At 35.1% G+C, this 22,232-nt stretch overlaps 1 protein-coding gene across 1 annotated transcript in view; it reads left to right on the forward strand.

The window, feature by feature from the left end:
• Window positions 1–20,873, forward strand: part of MOXD1 (monooxygenase DBH like 1) — a 78,551-nt gene extending 57,678 nt beyond the window's left edge. The window contains 4 exon segments of the mRNA XM_079148198.1: window positions 297–356; window positions 2,719–2,861; window positions 17,812–17,980; window positions 18,455–20,873. Of these exon segments, the coding sequence (XP_079004324.1) occupies window positions 297–356; window positions 2,719–2,861; window positions 17,812–17,980; window positions 18,455–18,619 (537 nt within the window). The 3' untranslated portion in view covers window positions 18,620–20,873.
• Window positions 20,874–22,232: the final 1,359 nt, after the last annotated feature.

Here is a 22,232-nt window from a genome sequence, read left to right on the forward strand (position 1 = left end):
TCACAATAGCTAGTATCTATGATTAATGTTTCATTAAATATTTAATCTCTACTATGGACTAAATATGCATATATCACTTAATAATTTCTCCATAGTTGTGCAAAATAACTCTTCAGTTTCCACACAAATTATCCAGCTGGAATATGGTAGAGTTGGACCTGATCTTCTCCTGAATGAAACTTCTCAAAGCATCCATTCATACAGCACATATTGATTGTTGTCCTACAAATGTATTAGATAAATGAAACAGCATAAAGCTCCAACTTTTACTGAAAGCTTTTACTTTTATGTTTTAGGGAGATAACCTAATTACAGAGTGCCGCTACAACACAAAGGATAGAGTCGGCATGACTTGGGTAAGAAGAGTATTTTTTATTATTAAAGTTCATTTATGAAACTGAAGAAATAACCTTTGATCTTAGAAGAACAAAAACAGAAACCATCTGGAAAGAAAAGTTTTGAAAGTTTTATGCAGCATGAAACATCATAAAGGTGAAATTAGAGGTGTTTTAGCATTTTATCAAGACTCCAAAATAATGACTGGTAGTATGGTAATAATTGCAGTATAATTTATGAACTCTTTCATTAAAAGCTATCCTTCGTCTTTTAACTTTTTCTTGCCAAATATGATAAGAAACGTGTCATTAACTGACAACTCGAGTTGGGACTTAGATAAATTCAGACTTCAAAGGGAAAAATGAACCACATGATCTCAGACCCTGACCCAAAGAGAAATCTGGTCCTAAAATGGAGTTAGTGAGTAGTTCCGCTAAGCATTTAAGAAAGAGATAACTCATGCCTTGCTCAGTCTTGTCCAGAGAACACAAAAGGACAGAACACTTCCCACCAACTCATTTTATGAAATTAGATTTGATATAAATTCCAGTAAAAGATAATTTAGAATGTTTTTATGGGTGTCTGCCTTTTGGTATCCTAATTAAGAAATATTCACCTAGCCACCTTCTTCTTCACCTTCTATTTTTTTTTCAATTTTAGAAAAATGTGTTTTCATTTTTAGCTTGTACATGGAAAGAGTTGATTCTAAAATCTACTTGAAAGAGCAAAGGGTTTGTAATAGGCAAGACTGATAGAAAGAACAAGATGGAAAATAAACTACTAGTTATGAAGGTTATTTTAAAGCCATAGTGATTAATATAGTGTGGTTTAGGTTCAGAGTTACAACAGTGGAATATAATTGAGATTCCAAAAATAGGCCCACAAATTCTGTATGTGGAAATTTGGTTTATGATGGACAGAGCATTCAGAGAAATGGGAAAGGATGGGATTTTCATTAAAGGATGCTAGCACAATTGAGTATCCATATGACAAAAATAAAATTAGATCTTCATCTTAAAAAAAATCACAAAAATCAATTTCAGATAGATTAAATATCTAAATGCAAAGAGCAAAATTTTAAAACCTTTGGAAGGCTGGGTACAGTGGTGCCTGCTGTAATCCCAGCAACTCAGGAGGCTGAGGCAGGAGGATCACAAGTTCAAGGCCAGCCTCTGCAACTTAGCAAGGCCTTAAGTAACTTGGCAAGACCCTGTCTCAAAATAAAAAAAATAAAAGAGGCTGGGGATGTAGCTCAGCAGTAAAGTGCTTCTGAGTACAATTGCCAGTACCAACCAAACCAACCAACAAACAAAAATTGAAAGAAAAATGTTTGAATATATCTAAATTACCTTCAAGTAGTTAAGAATTTCTTAAGCAATGTAAGTAAAGACAAAAACCATGAATAAAAGATTGATGAATTTAACTGCCTTAAAACATTTGGTTACCAAAAGATACTCTTAAGAAAATGAAAAGACAATTTTTAAAACTGAAAATAAACATTTGTAATACACAGATTTAACATGTATTAATATGTAGTATATAAAAGAAATTCCATAAATCACTAACAGAAGACAAGCATATAATAGAAAAGAGAAAAAGACAAAATCTTCACAGAAATTAAATAAATAATAATAAATAATTTACATATGAAAATATGCTCAATTTTCTTTGAGCATAGGGTCACACCTATGTAAACAAGAATGAAGAACTTCATACCTGCCATATTGACAATATTTAAAGTTGCATTTCCAATGTGTCAAAACTGCAACACTTATTCACAGCTAGTGGGAGTGTAAGTTTGTAAAATAACTGAGGAGAAACATAACAGTACCTAGTTGGAACTTTTCATATACTCTGCCTAGTTCCACTTCTATGTAGATTTAGCCTTGGGGTTACATTGGCAGAATGTGTTCCAGGAAAGAAATTTGGACAATATTCATAGCACCAGGTAACAACAAAGGAACAACAACAACAAAAAGGAACAGCTCAAATACCAATCAAAAGAAGAAAAAATGAATACATTATTATATATTCCATATAATGAAATAGTGTATAGTTATGAAAATCAGTTAAATAAAGTTACACATGTTAACATGAATCTATCTGAAGAATATAGTATTGATTGAAAGAGCAGTTTTGAAGCAGTATACATGTAATGTGATATGTATGTAAAGTTCAAGAACATACAACATTGAACCATAGATTGTGTGGGGGCACACGCTTTGGTAGATTGAATGTAAAGTGTAATGAAAAGCTACAGAAAGATGAACAATATGTTTCAGAATTGGAAAATACTTTTGTATGCCATTGGTGGCTTTTGTGTTATATGTCTCAAATTTGGTGGAATATATATTTCACTAATTAAAATGATCTTCATTTCAGGGAGGTCTGACCACCAGGAATGAAATGTGTCTCTCCTACCTTCTTTATTATCCAAGAATTAATCTTACTCGATGTGCAAGTATTCCAGACATCATGGAACAACTTCAATTCATCGGTGTTAAAGAGATCTACAGACCAGTCACGTAAGTGGTAGATGGATGTCATGGTGGGCTTTATTCTTATATTGCAATCATTACCTGCTATGGAATGGAATTATTTTATATGCGGTTCTTTTTGATTACTTGCAAGTGGGGAGACCAGGTAAGCTTCTTGATTGCTCTGTTAAGGGTCCCCTAAATCACCCTCAGGTTCAATGGCTTTTTAGGAAGACCTCAAAGACTCAGCGTATAGTTGCACTCGTGGATAGTATTCATGACAGTGAAAGGATACAAAGCAAAATGAACAAAGCGGGAGGAGGGCACATGGGGCGAAGTCCAGAGCAAACCAGGTGCAAAATTCCAAGAGCCCTCTCCTGTAGAGTTGTAAGAATATACTGAGTTCCACCAGCATGGAATTGTGGTACCTGTCAAGCGTTGTCTCCCAGAGGAACTCATTAGAGCCGCCACCCTCAGAGGGGACTGGTGTTCCAGACTCCCAGACAGAAAGCAGGTGTTCAGCATGAACCACACTGTCTGTACAGTCTAGGCACACTGAGTCACTCTGACCATTTCCAGAAAGTTTAATATCAACATAGGAAATTATTGAGTAAGTTTCCAGACACCAGCCAGGGATCAAACTTGGAAGCAGACCTTGTTGAGTGTAGCAGTCTTAGGCCTGCTATGTTGGCTCTTCCTGCATAGTTGCATAATTGCATAACATAAAAACTAAGATAAAATAATAAACATATTTCTTTTCATCTTGAGATTATTGTCTAAAGTGGAAGAGAGATATTAAGCAAGTAAGTGAATATAAAATTTCAAGCAGTGGTAACTGTTATAAAATAATCAAAAGAGTGAAGAAAGTGTGGAATGGTTGGCAGTCGGGCTGTGAAGAACTTTCTGCAGAGCTGGCATTTGAACCAAGATCTACATGCTAAGCCAGCAATAGAATGACATAGAAAAGTATTCTTCATAGAGAGAAGAGCCAGTGCAATGACCCTATGGTGGGCAGGAACCCACCATGGAACAGCAATGGAGTGTATTTGGCTGAAGCAAATTGTGGTTGTGAGTGAGCAGGTGGAGCCCAAGCAAGTGACCAAATCATGGAGGTTTTTATGGGCAATAGAAGGCCTGTGCACTTTAGGTGCAAAAAGAAGCTTCGGTGGATATAAGCAAAGTCAATTTGGCTACTGTGTTGAGAAAGGATTGTAGGAGGGTAAAATAGGACAGAATGCTACCAATCAGGAAACTCTTGTTATTGTCCTGTTGAAAGGCAAATGTGCCTTTGGTGATGATGGTAGCCCTAGGATTCAGGCTGCCCTTTAAAAGCAGCTCGCACAGGACGGGTCGACTGCATCATAGAGAGACCAGGAAAGGAAGAAAGGAACAAAGCTCAATGAAGGTTGTTAGGGGAGGAAGCTACAGAGAATGCTGCTTAGGATATATTAAAGTAGATGTTAAAAAAGGACTTAATCTGTTCTTAGTAATACCAGTAAGAAGAATTAAAATGCAGGTGGAAATTTTGGCATGATAAAATTTTGTTTTTATATAAAAAAGAATTTTCTGTTGAGGAAGTCTGCTCCTAAGCCAACAAGTTGAAGGTTTGGGCCTACTTTTTCTTCTATAAGATGCAGGGTCTCTGGTCTGATTCCGAGTTCCTTGATCCATTGTGAGTTGAGTTTTGTGCAGGGTGAGAGATAAGGGTTTAATTTCATTCTGTTGCATATGGTTTTCCAGTTTTCCCAGCACCATTTGTTGAAGAGGCTATCTTTTCTCCATTGCATATTTTGGCCCCTTTGTCTAGTATGAGAAAATTGTATTTATTTGGGTTTGTGTCCGTGTCCTCTATTCTGTACCATTGATCTACCTGTCTATTTTGGTACCAATACCATGCTGTTTTTGTTACTATTGCTTTGTAATAGAGTTGAAAATCTGGTATTGCGATACCACCTGCTTCACTCTTTCTACTGAGGATTGCTTTAGCTATTCTGGGTTTCTTATTCTTCCAGATGAATTTCATAATTGCTTGCTCTATTTCTGTAAGGTACATCATTGGGATTTTAATTGGAATTGCATTGAATCTATATAGCATTTTTGGTAGTATGGCCATTTTGACAATATTAATTCTTCCTATCCATGAACATGGGAGATCTTTCCATCTTCTAAGGTTTTCTTTAATTTCTTTCTTTAGTGTTCTGTAGTTCTCATTGTAGAGGTCTTTCACCTCTTTTGTGAGATTGATTCCCAAGTATTTTATTTTTTTTTTTTTTTGATGCTATTGTGAATGGGGTAGTTTTCCTAATTTCTCTTTCTGAAGATTCATCACTTATGTATACAAATGCATTGGATTTATGAGCATTGATCTTGTAACCTGCTACTTTACTGAATTCACTTATGAGTTCTAAGAGTTTTCTGGTGGAATTTCCAGGTTCCTCTAAATATATAATCATGTCATCAGCGAACAGGGATAGTTTGAGTTCCTCTTTTCCAATTCGTATCCCTTTAATTTCTTTGATTTGTCTAATTGCTGTGGCTAGAGTCTCAAGAACAATTTTGAATAGAAGTGGTGAAAGAGGGCATCCCTGCCTTGTTCCAATTTTTAGGGGGAATGCTTTCAGTTTTTCACCATTTAGAATGATATTGGCCATGAGTTTAGCATAGATAGCCCAAGAAATAAAAGCAAGAATCAACAACTGGGATAGATTCAAACTAAAAAGCTTTCTCTCAGCAAAGGAAACAATCAGTAATGTGAAGAGAGAGCCTACAGAGTGGGAGAATATCTTTGCCAATCATACTTCAGATAGAGCGCTAATATCCCGAATCTATAAAGAACTCAAAAAACTCTACACCAAGAATACAAATAATCCAATCAACAAATGGGCTAAGGAAATGAACAGACACTTCACAGAAGAAGATGTACAAGCAATCAACAGATATATGAAAAAATGTTCAACATCTCTAGTAATAAGAGAAATGCAAATCAAAACTACCCTAAGATTTCATCTCACCCCAATTAGAATGGCGATTATCAAGAACATAAGCAACAATAGGTGTGGGCGAGGATGTGGGGAAAAAGGTACACTCATACATTGCTGGTAGGGTTGCAAACTAGTGCAGCCACTCTGGAAAGCAGTATGGAGATTCCTCAGAAAGCTTGGAATGGAACCACCATTTGACCCAGCTATCCCACTCCTTGGCCTATACGCAAAGGACTTAAAATCAGCATACTACAGAGATACAGCCACATCAATGTTCATAGCTGCTCAATTCACTATAACCAGATTGTGGAACCAACCCAGATGCCCTTCAGTTGATGAATGGATAAAGAAACTGTGGCATATATATACAATGGAATATTACTCCGCCATGAGGAATGACAAAATTATGGCATTCGCAGGCAAATGGATGAAATTGGAGGGTATCATGCTAAGTGAGATAAGCCAATCTCAAAAAACTAAAGGACGAATGATCTCGCTGATAAGCGGATGAGGACATACGGGGGTGGGGGGTAGGAGGGGTTATTGTTAGGGTTAGGGTTAGGTTTAGGGTTAGGGATAAGGAGGGTGGTAAGAATGAGGAAGAAAGGAATGTATAGAGGGAAAAGAGGGGTGGGAGGGGAGGGGGGAAGGGAAAAAAATAACAAAATGAATCAAACAACATTGCCCTATGTAAATTTATGATTTTTAATTAAAATTAAAAATTAAAAAAAAGAAAAAAAAAGAAGGTAAACAAATACAAATGAAATTAATTTTAATAATGTACTTGTTTTAACCCACTATATTTGAAACACATCAGAACTGAATCATTTCCATATGGAATCGATATTAAAGTTATTAACGAGGAAAAAAAAGAATTTTCTAATAATTTGGACTTTCAAAATAAAAGGGATTGATCTAATTAAACAAAACTATACACAAAGATTTTCATAGGATGTATTTAAGAACAATAAAAAACAATTCCTAAGGATATGGGCAAATGCAGACAGCTAAGGAAAATATAAATATGGTCTCATTTTTTTCCTAAATATTATAGGGATTATAAATTATGAATTAAGGACATTCTTTTTTAAAATTACTCATTCATAGAATTCATAGACATGTTTTGCTCTTGTTTCTATTCAAACAGTCCCATGACCACCAGAACAAGAGTCTGTCTAGTAAAATACATTTTAAGTAAATGCTTATACAAATTACTGTGCAGTCTTCTGTTTTCACATGCATGTTTTCATTTAATTTATTTTTACACAATTCTAATAGGTAGAACAAGATATATAATCTGAGTTTTATAGAAGAAGAAATAAAAATTAAGAGAGTATGAAGCTATTCAATATCATGTAGCGTTAATACTCTGGTCTTTTCTATATGTATGTGTATATATATATACATATATATATATATATATACACACACACACTCATATATATGATAATTTCTTGTAACTAGGACATTTCAAAATGAGACTAATGTAACCACACCCATGATAACTAAAATATTAATAGAAATTAAAACAGCACATAAAGTGCATTTCTAAAAATACTAGGATAGAATCTTGTTTTCGTAATAGTTGGGTTTTTGTTTGTTTGCTTTGTTTTGTTTTGTTGTGCCAGGGAACAAATCCAGAGCTAGAGCATGGTAGACAAACGATCTACCACTGAACCACAACCCCAGCCCCAAATATTGATATCATATTATTCTTTCCTTAGACTTAAGTAGTTTTCTTCCTTCAGAATATTTTTTGCCTATTGAATAGGAACTTTTCCTAATCACGGGTTTATTGGAGAGAATGTTAAAAAGGAATAAACCTGCAAAGCTGTATGTTTACTATATGAATGAAATGCTCTCCATGGCCCACTTTTATGTTGGACTTTGTGAAGCCTCTAAAAACACTTAGCTCCCATTTCCTGACAAGCATTGCCAATGTCCATGACTTTGATCATCTCCACGAGAGGCTGAAGTTGGTTTCCATCGCTTGGAAAGAGAGAGAATTTCACCACAGAACACAGCCAGTTTTGAAACTGTCATTGCTCAGAAAAAAAACATTTAGCTTTGGGGTTAAATTTATTCTTTGAAAATAAGAATTTTTAAAAAAAACCCTCTATTTTAAATAGCATATTTTCATTTTTAAATGAGACTTTCAAATCTAGTTCATCATAACAGTGACATAAATGATCACGAAGGCCAAGCCAACCCGGTGCTGGCTAAAGGATCAAAAGAGAGAAATGAGTTAGGTGCCTTTTTCTATTTTGCTGGAAGTAATATTACTGAAAATTAATATTAGTGAAAATTAATGTTGCTGGACCTTCAGGATACAGTGTTTAAAATGATGTCATATGACACAGGTCACAAACTACTTTCTTGTGCTTTCAACATCATGACTAATTAGGTACTGCATTTTATTTTCAACATTTTGTAGTAATCATAGGATTTAGAGGGTGGGTTGATAAAAAATAAACAATGACATCTTGTCTTATTATTATTGCCTATTCCGGGGATTCAATTTTTCTGCCTCCTAACAGACCTGGCAAGGCATTTGGAAAAACAAAAAGTTCACACAGATCAATTAAAAGAATAGGTAATGAATTTAGGCAAATTCTGTGTTCTCTGTTGTGCCAAATATTAAGAGTATGAAGCTCCAGTGAGATTTGTTCTATTCAGAAAAGTGTTACTGGTTCTAGTTCTAAAAGACAATCCAGAGACATTTCTTTTTGTATTTGCAGGAAAATTACTTTGTGTTTTCACAGTTTAAAAATTACACTGACTGATTTTAAAGAGCTCAGGTACTACAGAGGAAGTATTTAAAAAGAAGGCAAAGGCCATTGCCTCAAATTCCATTAGAAATAAACATTGCTGACATTAATTGAATGTTATGACAGAAAACTTTATATTGATATAAAGATGTATGAATTAAATATCATTACAAAGGTTATGTTTGTACATTGTTATAAACAGAATATTGAATTTGAATTTTGTCTTAATGTATCCTCAAAAAGAGAAACTAAATTAAACTAAACATTGGTTGAATTTGAACTAAATGTTCATTATTTTAAACATGAGATAATGTTTTATAATGGAGATCTCAAATGTTGAGGAAATAGATCACAAGAGACATTAAGATGTTAGATTTCCCTTTTTTGATTATAAGTTTCATGAAAGTTGAGGACATTAACACCTTCGTATTTCTCCCACCTCCCTTTTCACACCACCAAATACTTATTATTTATAATTTTTGAGTTTTTTAGATTTTTAAATTATATACTTAATTCTAAGGCCACAATTTCGTACATATTTAATATAATATGTACGTATTTAGATAGAGTTAATGAGAACCCCTAATCTCTGTGTGATTTCTATGTTGAGTTCTTTAATTTGAAACCTCAGGATTTATCTTCTGGTTCTGTAATCAAGAAGGGTTTCCAGATGCTTTGAAACCCAAATTCTTTCATGTTTGAGGATTTCTGCACTTTTATGTGAACAACATTTTGTCTGGATATAGTATTTGGGGCCATATTTTGTTTGCCTGGGGAAATCACCCTCAATGAAGGGAAGAATTCTTCTTTTGCCTGTAGGACTCATAAGTTAAATTACATATACTTGAGTGCTGAGCATCTGAATCAGATTTTCCTGAGATACAAAGTGTGCTTTCACTACATATATTCACTTTTCATTTCAAAGAATTTTTCTTGTATTATATCTACATATTTTTTTCTAAACTATTTGAGCTTTTTCTCAAGCATTTTCTTTTTAAAAGTTTCAGAGTCCTTTTCTGCTTCTCATTTTTTCTAATTAATTTGATGTAAAATGTATTTTGTCTTAAATTTGTTTCATTTGCTCTGCAATCTCCCTTTTGATTTCATTGTTATTTTGTCATCTTGTATTTGAGCTTTCATTTTATAGCATCCATTTGATTAGATAAGTTTAAAGCATGAAATACTTGGCATAATTATCTTCAGTAAAATTCATTCTTATTTTTTTCTAGACTCACTTTTCCTGTATCTTTACAAGCCGTATATTCTCTTGTTGTTCTTTTTTTTCCATGGTTGTCTCTTTTCTAAATTGTGCTGAGACATTCCTATCCAAAATTTCTACTAAACACTTCTGCCTAGTTTTCTTGCTTTCTGTTACCACAGTTTGAGGTTTGGGTGATTTATTTATGTATGCATATTTTTATATTTTGAAAGTAAAGATTTGTGTGTAGGGGTGGCACTCCATGTTAGAATGTATGAGTTGTTTTCTTTCTCAGATTTTACTAAAAATCTGTTCAAAGGAGTTTTTAATCTGGTTGGCGCTGAACCACTTTCCATGGGGAAATGGCCAGGCCTTATATGAGGCTGTCAAGTCTTCTGCAGACCTCAGGCCTGCCCTCTCTCAGGGAGACTCACTGCTGCGTTCTTTCCAAGAGTCTTCTACCTGGAGGGTGTGAGGAGGATTGGGAATTGCACCGTGTTAACTCAGATCTCCTGTTCCCCTCTTTACCAAAGAGATTGTAAAGTTTATGCATTATATTTGTCTCCTCCTCCTCCTTCTTCTTGTCTGCCTACCGATGATATGTTTGTTTCTGTTTCCTGTTTATCTTTTATAGTCACATTGCTAGAGGTATAACTTAGATACAATAAAGTGTACCTATTTTAAATATACTGTTAGAAAGTTTTATCATATGTGAACAACTATATAACTACATCACAAACAAGACATAGAGCATTTCCAGTACTCTTAAAGGTCTCTCATATCTATCCAGAGACAATCCCACCTCCCTCCCACATGAAACTCCAGCAAGTTTTATGTCACTATATATTAATTAGTACTTTTTAGATTTTATATAAATGGGATTATATTGTATGCACTTTTTTGTGTCTGGCTCTTTTACTCAGGATGTTTCTAAGATTTATGTATGCCTATCATGCATCAACAATCCATTCTTTTTTATTACTGAGTAATATTCCCTTGTGTGGATATACCACAATTAATTTATTGATTCATCATTTGAAAGACATTTGGATTGTTTCTAGTTTCTGGCTATAATAGAGAAAGCTGCTATGAACATTATTATTTTAGTCTTTGGACACATATTTTCAGTCTTGGTGTTACTGTTTCTCATGGAGTCATTGGATTATGTACTAAGATTATGTTTACACCATAAGACTGTCAAAAATGTCCTCCAAAATTATTGTACCACTTTAAATTCAGAATTACTCTTTTTGCTGATTTTTTGGTTTCTTTTTTAAATTTAAGTTCCAATTCTGTGACTTTTTATTGCTTTTTTTATTTGTTCATTTTAGTTATACATGAGAGTAGAGTACATTTTGACATATTTATACAAACATGCAGTACATTTTATTCTAAATAGGATCCCAGTCTTGTGATTGTACATGATGTGGAGATTCACTGTGGTATATTTATATATGTAAGTTAAGTCAAATTCAACCTTTGAAAGTTTACCCATTTTAATGTGTTTGTCACTGTATCTTATTATGATTTTATTTTCATTTCCCTTATGACTAATGGTTTAGAGCTTCTTTTCACATGTGAAGCAGGTTTATTGGGTACTGGTTACCAGCTGGTAAGACACAATAAAATCATATGCAACAGATTGCAAGATATGAATTATTTACAGATAAGAAGCAAGTGTCAACAGAAGCCTAGGATTCATCACACACCAGCACCCAGGGCTAGAGATAGCTGCTCTTCATTAATGTAGCTTAATTTCACCTGCCTTACTTTATCTTATACTGTGGTTGAGACCTTGAAATGCAGCTGATCCTGGGTTTTATACCCAGGGTGTTGTGATTTGCTGAGCTAAAGCATTGAAGGACTTTCTGTTACTAAGAGAGTATCTTAGTCCATTTGAACTGCTACAAGAAATTAACTCAGTTTGAGTAATTTATAAACTGATTTATTATCATTGTGGAGATTGGGAAGTTCAAAATCAAGCAGCAGATTTAGTGTCTGACAAGGGTTTGTTTTCTATTTCCAATATGGCGCCCTCTTGCTAAGTCCTCCTCTTGTGAAAGGGATGAAAGTTCCTCTCATGCATCTTTTATAAGGGAACTAGTCCCATTTGTGAGGATGGAATCCTCTTGACTTGAGAACCTCCTAAAGACCCCACCTCTTAATATCACCACAGCATGAATTTTGGAGAGACATAAACATTCAGATCACAACAGAATGTTACCGGGACAAAGCCTGTACTTTTCCAGCCAGTCTCTCCCTATTTCAGGATATAGCATTCCCATCACAATCTACAGTTATTGTTTAGAACTACAGCAAGAAAGAGGGGATGCCTCATTTCACCCAAGACCACCTGGAGAATTTTCCTGCAGTAATGTATGTATTGTATGCCTTCTTTTTAATTTAACTTTTTGCGTATCATTTATTTGGATTACTGTTTTCTTATTGTTGAATTGAAAGAATTCTTTGTATTTTGTAAGAGTTCTTTATATTTTGACTGTTACCCTTTTGTCAGACATATGTTTATATGTAATTACAAGTCTATAACTTCATTTTAATTTTTATACTCTATTAAAGTTCATTTCATCCTTTTTTGGTTTGTCTCGCGATTTTGACATCCTTTCTGAGAAATCTTTGTTTATCCAAGGTTGTGAAGATTTTCTCTTTTCCTATTCCCCAATTTTTTATTTACATTAATGATTCGTTTTGAGCAAATTTTTAATGTGTGTGATGTGAGGTAAATACAAGATTGATTGTCATATGAGTGTGAAGTTGTTCAAGAGTCATTTGATGTACTTTTTAATATTGAATTTCTTTGGAATATTTGTTGAAAATGCATTTGATCATATGTTGATTCTCATTTTTTTGTTACCAGGGTCTGAACCCAGTAGTGCTTTAAGCACTAATCCACCTCCCCGGCCCTTTTTATTTTGTATTTTGAGAGAGGGTCTCACTAAGTTGTTTAGGGCTACACTAAGCTGCTGAGGCTTGCTTTGACTTGTGATCCTCCTGTGTCAGCCTCCTATGCAACTGGGATTACAGGAATGTGCCACAATGCCCAGCTACTCTTTTTCAACTTTGTATTTCACAGATAGGCATGTGTAGCCTTACTTTAATACCACACTTGATTATTGTAGTTTTATAGGAAGACTTCAAGTAAGAGAATGTAAGTCTCTGAACTTTGTAATCTTTTTTTTCCCTTTTTCCAAAATTATTTTGATAGTCTTGGTTCCTTTCATTTTCACATATATATTTAAATCAACTTCTCAATGTCTTTAAAAATGTCTGCTGATATTTGAATGGGAATATGTTGAATTTCTACATCCATTTGAGAAAGCTGACACCTTAACAATATTGAGTCTTCTACTCTATGAACATGGTATGTTTCTTCACTTATTTACTTCTGCTCTTTCATTTCTCTCACTGTCTTATAGTCTCAGTGTAGAAGTTTACATGTTTTAGTAACAATATTTCATTTTTGTTTTTGATATACTTGTTTGCTAATTCTGAAATCTCAGTCATTTCTAGGTCTTAGAGTATTCACTGATTTTTCTCCACATTGTGTACTTATTTGTATAGTTCATAATTCTTGACTAAATATAGATACTGTATTGTGAATTTTATGTTGATTAGTGCCAGGTTATTTTTATTTCTTTATAAAGCCTTATCATTGTGAATCTAGAATAGATGTTTAGGGTTTGTGTAGCTAACTGCTATGTCCTGACCCATTCTCAGGTATCTACTGAATGCCTGTGTAGTGAGCAAAGACACCCTTTTCTGGACTTTGAATTTCTGCCAGCTCCGTGTGAGCTCTGGAAAATGTTTGGCTTACAATCTCTTAGTTTTTCTTTGTCAGATTTGTGGAATTTTATCCCAAATACAGTTGACTCATTATTCAGTCATATATATTTAGGGGATCCTTGCACAGATTTTTAGTGACTTATCTAAGTGGACTTTTTTCCTCTGCAATATTTTACTTTGAATATTCCAGTGCGTCAGACTCCCTGGACTCTGGTTTTTATCTCCTTAACTTATTGAATTTGTCTTTTTCTTTCTCCCTTTGGAAATGCCCCATTCTTCATCTTGACTCAGAGTGCTTCCAGGCAGAAAGCCGGGATGAACGTATTTGATCCCTTCATATTTCCCCTTCCTTTTTGGGAACCATCGTTTTCTGCTGCCTATTTTCCAATGTCTAAAGTCTCTATTCCTTGAGATTTTTCCAGTTTTGAGTATTTTTTTTTTAGCAGTAAATTGATACCATTTACTGCAGTATGGCCAGAAGTTTGTTAATAAATTTTTGTTTGCTTACTAGTTTTTGGTCATACGTTTACTTGCCTGATGGAGGAAGTCTGTGATGTTATTCATTCAGCTATGTACGCATGGACATTTCTTCTTGGTAGAATCTTCCACCTACATTCTACATTCTACATTCCTCTTCCCCCTCCATTCTCAAGAAAAACTCCAGCATTAACACTTCTTAAACAAGGGTGGGATTTCCAGGGAGGCTCACATATGAAATGGAGCTACAAAATGCTCTTCCTCTCTCTGCTTTCCAATTTACACAGGAGAGACAAGTATAAAAATCATTAAACTTTAAATATTTCATTGATTGATATGAATTTACAAATATAAATTGCTTTTTTGTTGGAAAATGAAAACTTATGCTGCACCATTGTGTATTGCAGTAATTTTTTCTACCTTTGAAGAAAAACTTCTCAGAATTTAGATTGGATTTATAAAGGAAAATTACCCACCAGTATTTAATTGCAATATTAACATCATTTGTTTCTATCAACTATAATAATATATAAGTAGAATTCTTTTTTTTTACTTGTGTATCTGAGAAGGCATTTACACAATGCTCAGATGTGCAGAAATGTAGCTGCTTTCATTTCTATAACATACTTAACATTTCCAGCTAAACCTTAGTCCCAGTAATAGCAGAAATACTGTTACTTTAAGGTTACTTCTTTCTCGTTTAAAGCTTACTCTTTTTGAGTAAAATATTTAGGATAGTCACTTTTTCAGATTCCTCATCTCTCTTCTCCTTCTCTGATCTCCAGGGGTCAATCTGGAAATGTGGTGTTAGAACAGCTGGGTTGATTAGCGATGACAGAGGGAATTTGTTAATATGATATTATCATAGAGTGGACCTCAACTTAGTAGGAATCAAAGAGAGAAAAATATGAGACACAGATATCTTCTCAAAGTTCACTGGCCACATTCCACGTCCTCCAGCCTACAGCATTGTCTCCATGTATGAGCCATTGAGTTTGTGCTACAAGTTAACAAATGTGCTTACGTCTCTTCTGTCACTTTATGCTATGCAATTTCAATAAATACTACTTTACTGATTTATTATAGAAGCGTAGTTCTTAGATTTTTATCTATACATAATGGTTGAAGTTATTACTCTAACCAGCAAGTCTGCAAAAAATTCAGATTTATCTTTCCTAAGCAACCTTAGTAAATATTCAAATGCAAATGCCCTCTTGTGGTGTTTTATGTGGTTGCAGACATAATTTCCCCTTTCCTCGGGCAGCATTTCTCTGAGTGTAAAAGTTGATTTTTCCCTTTTCAAAATAAGCACCTTATCTTTTAAAAATTAATTTCATTTTTTGGGCAGTACAGGAGATAGGTCCCAGGGACACTCTACCACTGACGTACTTCCCAGTCTTCTTTAACGAATATTGTACTTTGAAACAGGATCTCATTAAATTGTCCAGACTGACCTCAATCAAACTCACAATCCTCTTCCCTCAGCCTCCTGAGTAACTGGTGTTATAGGTGTGTGCCACTGTGCCCAGGCACCTATCTTTGCAAAAAAGTAAATTTTATTCTAATATTTGATTTTAAACTTTTATATTTAATAAAACCTATCTGTAGCTTCTAGTGTATTTAAGCAACATTGTCTGCAAATGTAATGAGTATCTTTCAAGTTTTTGTTTTTATATTAACTTCAGAATATATTTCTATATGCCAGCACAATTTAATTAGGAAATGTCTAAATTTGGGGTCACTGCTAGATATGTTTAAGGTAGTGTGATGCTGATTGCTTTTAATTTGTGGCACTTAACTTTAAGATCTCCGTATAAAATGATGCATTTAAAATTCAACAAATATGTTGACTCTTAATTAAAGGAAAAACGAAATTAGGGATTGAAGAATATAAATATCTTTATATATCACCATTGTTTGTCTTATGTTCTCATTTGTTACAGAATAAAAGAAATAATTTTCAATTTTGACATTAATATTTACCTTCATTATTTCAAGAAATTAATAAAGACTATCTAATGTACTCAAAAAGATAATTTTAGTGCACTGAGTGGGTTATGCATGTAAGAGAAAATAATGACAGAAATAAATAGATTGAGACAATCGATATTTAAAATGTAGATTCCTCAGTGACTGGCTAATTATTTGGTGATTACTGGAAATCACTAGACCATATTCTTGGGGTAGTCAAGTTCCTACTGGTCACCCATAATAATCTCCGGTAGTGTCCACAGATTAATATACATTTTTAAATATTTTTTTTAATTTTTTGTAGACTGCATTTTGATTCATTGTACACAAATGGGGTACATCATTTCATTCCTATGGTTGTATACGATGTAGATTCATACCATTCATGTTATCATACATGTACATAGGGTAATGATGTCTGTCTCATTCCACCATCTTTCATATCCCCCCTGCCTCTCATTTCCTTCTACATAATCTAAAGTTCCTCCATTCTTCTCTCACACCCCACCCTCCCACCTCCATTATATATCATCGTCCACTTATCAGGGAAAACAGTCGGCCTTTTTTTTGGGGGGGGGGGGATTGGCTTATTTCACTTATCATGATATTCTCCAACACCAATATACATTTTTTTGGTCTGCTAACAAGTACACTTTTCCTGTCTTCAGAAATCAATAACATAAAATATTTAATGAAAGATTTCACCTGAAAAGTATCTTTTTAAGCTATTTCTGTGATTTCTTCTTTCTTTTGAACATTTAGCATGTATTTTTTAGAGCAATAAATAGAAGCCAAGTATATTTGGTATACAGTTTTCATACTCAGTAAAATTTTAAAATGTTTTATTGGTGCACTATAGTTATACATAACAGTGGGGTCCATTTTGACATACTCAGACATGCATAGAATTTGATTTGCTCTATTTCAGTCCTTGGTACACTCTTTCCGTCCCTCCTCCCTCTCCCAGTTCCCTGTTCTACCAGTCTTCCTTCTATTTATTTATTGTTTTTAATTGGTCCTTTCTATAAATACATAAAGGTGGGATTCACTGTGGCATATTTCATGTATGTACATAGGATAATTTGGTCAATTTCATTCTGCAGCCTCACTAAAATTTTCTAGACCACTGAATAAAATTCAGATCTTCTCAGGTGAGCAGACACAGCACAACCAGCAGGGGTCAGACTTCTCCATTGTGTGGATTTGAATTTTGTATCTGTAAAGTTTCTTTTAAGAACCTCAGGGTTCCTTTGTTACATCATGAGCATCACACTCTTCAGAAATGAATACTTACCACTTATGTTGTTAACTAGAATTGTGAGATGCTAGGGAAGCTTTCTGAGGTCATGTCATTTGTCTAAAAGTAATACCTGAAGCACGGTGGCACATACCTGTGATCCCAGAGGCTCGAGAGGCTGAGGCAGGAGGATCACAAGTGCAAAGCTCAGGAACTCAGATCCTAGCAAGGATCTGTATTTTGAGATCCTGTCTCAAAAAAAAAAAAAAAAAAAAAAAAATATTGTGTTTCAGTGGTTAAGCATCCCTGGGTTCAATCCCTGGTACCAAAAATAGATAGATAAATATAATACATACTTCTACTCAAACAATAAGTGTAGTTCTTTGAAAGACTCATTTTGAAATATAGTTCTAATAACTGACTAATGAGTTTATAAATATTTGACATAGAGTTATCCATGTGTGTAAAAATGAGCAAACACGTCATCTATATTAGAATGTTGAAAAGTGAAAGAAATACAAAATGTACTTGTGAATGTAATTGTGGTTGTTTGATGTAATTTCAGGACATGGCCTTTCATTATCAAAAGCCCCAAGCAGTATAAAAACCTTTCTTTCATGGATGCCATGAATAAATTTAAATGGACTAAGAAGGAAGGCCTCTCCTTCAACAAGCTTGTCCTGGGCCTGCCGGTGAACGTGAGATGTTCCAAGACAGACAATGCGGAGTGGTCGGTGAGCCCAACTTGGTTTAACTTGTGAGAACCTAGGTGGCATGTTTTGCATGGATTCACAATAGAAGAATCTCAGGATCAGACACCACATCCATAAATCCAATGGTTCACTTGTCCTTTGATATGTCTGATAATCTGTTTTTGTTCCATGTTTATTTGGGTTGACTTAAAACTCCAGATTCCTGAAAACTCCCCTTGAAGAGGGAAATTTGTTCTAAAATTGAAGTTGTTATAAAATAGGAATAGGCTGGTGGGCACTTCAGAAAGCATCGGGGCCTGCCCTGCTGTTCTTTCAGAGGGGCCTCTGGGCCCTCTGTTCAACCTCCCTCTTAAGCCCCGGGTTTCTGACATGTTTGACTCTGCAACCATCACCTGCGCCCTGTATCCCCTGAAGAAATATAGGTGGCCAGCAAGCTTGGCCCAGTCCTGCTCTTAAATCACACGTCTTCTGCATTGTCTGCTCTTTGCTTTCCAGATTCAAGGAATGACAGCCTTACCTCCGGATATAGTAAGGCCGTACAAAGCAGAACCTCTGGTGTGTGGAAGGTCTTCCGCCTCTTTTCTGCACAGAAATTTCTCTCTCAAGTTGCTCGTGTGTTTTACGTTACTCGGCAGCACGCTGGGCACCAAGTGCTTGTGATCACTACTTGAAAATACTTGGTGACCGAGTGACCAGAAAATATTTTGTGATCTGAAGCTGTCATTTAACGTAAGGTCGAAGACTGTGTCCACTTAGCTGGACACAAAAACCATGGAGACTTGGGTTTCATATACTCCCTTCATCCCCTTCTCTCTCCTTCCCAGTCTACCTGAAGATGTCAATGGAGTTCTTTGCTTTTCCTCAGAAGTGTCTAATGTTCTGTACAAATGGCCAATAAAATAAAACTCACCTGACTGAACATAACCACGTGAGAAGATTGGAGAGTCACATGGAAAGAAGAGAGTTTTTAAATTCCTTCCATATCCATTTTATTTAAATATTCATTGTTTCACTTGACATCCGTATTTCTTAAAAAAAAATGCTTTCATCGTAATAGTATAAAAAGAAATATATTCCATTGTCGTCTTCTCTGTTGTTCTTTGGGTATAACCTTCCAGGTGTAATGACAGGCCACATCTGTTTTTAACATGGCCCAGTGCTGGTCTTCTCCTGGAGCCACCCATGGGTTCCTTATGCAATGCCTTTTGATGATGCCTGCTCTGGTCTCCCCACTTATCTGAATCTGTTGGTACCTCCAAACCACCCCACATCCATCTCAAAGTACTTTTGCCCCTTCTCTGCTCAGAAGTGGCCAGTTAAGGGTTCTTTAAGCTCTGTCACTTAAAAAGAAAGATGTTATGAGAAATATAGAAATGGTAGTAGGTGACTGAGTCTGAGGAACGTAGCTGGCCATGATTCCCAGGTGCCCCAAGGGATCCTATGAGATTCCAGATCAAAGCAGACAGTGCAGTCTCAACCAGGAGGTGTAAGGGCTGCCCAGCTCCTCACCAGAGGCACTGGGTGCCTAACACATGCTGCGCATTGGCTCAGTGTGAGTCATGGTTCCTTTTGCAGATTTAGTTTTATTGTATTCAACAAACTAACTTTAAATTGACACCAATTGAAAATCTTGTCATTCTCTTGGTTCTTTTTGTATAGTTCTGCCATATCTGGTTTTATGTCCCATTCTTATTTCTTAAGAAATAAGCTAAATAGGATCTTATTAATAAATTAAAATAAATTAAATTTTTGTGTAGTTCTCATGCACTCCTTGAGAGAAGCATGCTGATGATGTTCAGTTAATTCAATGAAGAATGTTGCATTTTTCTATTCTACTCTTAAGCCCTTTCTGACACACATAAAATGTCGACATAAACAGTATTGTCTTTTCAATAAATATGTTTTGGAGTGTTTCCTTCTTGATTTTTAAACTTGGTCCATTTGATGAAATGTTTGAAATATGTTTATGAGATGTATTTTATAGTTAACTTTACTTTTTTGTTGTGTAAAACTGTATCATCTGGATTTTCCATCCAAATATTTGTATGTGAAGTATGACCATCCCAGAGGCCCTGTATTTAAATTTCATGTTGTTTTATTTTAGAATTTCTGAATGTGTGGTGCCAAAGTCAAAGGATTTCCATTGGGAATTAAGTAATGTTGTTTGTTTTCATTGTTCTTGGTAAAGAAGGTGAATACACCAACTGGAAAAGAGTAAAGAGCTTTGGAAATTTACATTTGTGGAGCCAGCCAAAGTCTGTTTTCCACTGATGTTACTAAGAAGAAAGTTGGCATTCTTTTTCTCCTGGGGATGCTCATGTGTATCTGTGATTTTGAGAAACTGATTCTTCGTTCTAAATGAGGATAGGTCATCTGTTGGAATTCTGTGGAGTCCCCATTACGTGCTAAGCTATAGGCTCTTGCACTGAGCAGCCCTTCCTGACCACCTCAGGCTTCTTCTAGAGTCTTTTCCATAGACTTTGTGTTGCTGCCTTGCATTCAGTCAGACTGCCTGCTTCCTAAGGTAATCAGTCAGGAGTGCCTAAATCCTGAGGGAGAATGGAGTCTCCACGTATCCCGGTGCCTGGTTTGATCCTGAGATGCAGGGAGGCCAGAAAAACACATTTGAAGTCAACATTCATCAAGATTCAGGGTACCTTGGGTGATCACTTTTCTAAAGGTGACTGAAGCAGTTTCAAAGGAGGCCTAGCAGTGACAAGAATAACGAACATCAACAGAGGCGGACATATTAAGGGCTTTGACCTTTATCCTAATGGAGATTTGCAAGCAGTGTGTAATTTCACTGGACAGTTTACTCTAACAAACTCTTATTGGACATGAAGACCTCTTCTAGTTTTTCAATATCATAAGTATTGCTAACATTCTTATAATAAAAACGTTTTGGTATCTCCAAGTATTTCCTTACAACTAAGTTACTATAATTTTAATTACAGAATAATCATGCATACTTTCAAGAATTTTCATGAATATTGCTAGTTGTTGTTATTTTGCCCTCAAGTGGTTCAGTGGGGAAAAAATCTATCATGCATTTATCTATAGTCCATCTACACAGAGAATGATAGTTTATTTAAATAGAGTAAAATGATAATTTGGAATTTTAAAGAAGGTAATAGGAGCTCATTGTACCACTCTTGCAGCTTTTTTTAAAATTTAAGATTATTTCAGAACAAAAAGTTGCACATGCAGACCACATAATGAAGCATCCAGCTGGAGTAAAGTAATCCAGACGAGTCTTCTTTCAAAAATGGTACCCCTCATTTTGGAGTGATTGCTCCCTAAATGCCCAGGGGAGTGGGGAAGGATGACTGGCAGTTTCCCAGTTGTGACTAAGATAGGTGTTTTACCAGTTTTGAGGACTGAAACAAAGGGCTTGAAGAATCCACAAAAACAAAAGAAAGAATGCTTATAGCTGGTAATCATTTTTTTAAAAAGAAAAAAATTATATACATACACACATACATATATAGTGTTTATTTTGTTTTCCCCTTGATTGTCAATCTAATATATAATAATAATGCATAGTAATCTCTAATCACTGAAGAAAATTTAGAAAATATGGTGATTTGGAAAAATAAAATCTAGCAATCCTATTACCTGGATGATACCACTTTTGACCTTCTGGTGCAAGTGCTTCTAGTATATGGCTGTGAAGATGTAGTTTTGTGCATGTCTATATATAAATGTGGATAGAGATGTTGGGTAACACCACCTTCTGAAACAAATTTCAATATAACAGTGAATGAATTACAAAAAATTCATTTTGCATTTGAAAAATAGATCAATATGTGTGATTCATGTGGTGATTCATGACTGCCTTTCTTTTGTGTGGTGACTCAAGGACCCAGACTTCTGTGGTCCCATCATTCTCAAAACTTAAGGATACTTTGTATTCATCCCTGCGAATGGAGAAAGATTGGGTCAAGAAGTGACATAAACAAATCAGTTCCACTTTCATTCTGTGGGTTAAAATTAGTCACATGACCCAACTGGAGTACAAGGGACTGGAAATGTTATCCCCGGGCACCACAGAAGGAAAGCCATGTCCACAGCCTGTGGAAAGCCATGTCCACAGCCATATATATTTTTAGTGAAATTGACTTTAATTTAGTCCACTGATTTCCTGGATTTTTCTGTTTTAGAAATAATTATGAGACTATATCAACTATGTATTTTGCAAAGTAAGACATAAAGGAAATAATTACTGTTTAGTTAATGAATTTTGGAGCCCGACTCTGAACTAACAGTGTCAAGC

This window comes from Sciurus vulgaris (genome assembly GCF_902686455.1).
Source record: "Sciurus vulgaris genome assembly, chromosome: 7".
Lineage (NCBI taxonomy): Eukaryota > Metazoa > Chordata > Mammalia > Rodentia > Sciuridae > Sciurus > Sciurus vulgaris.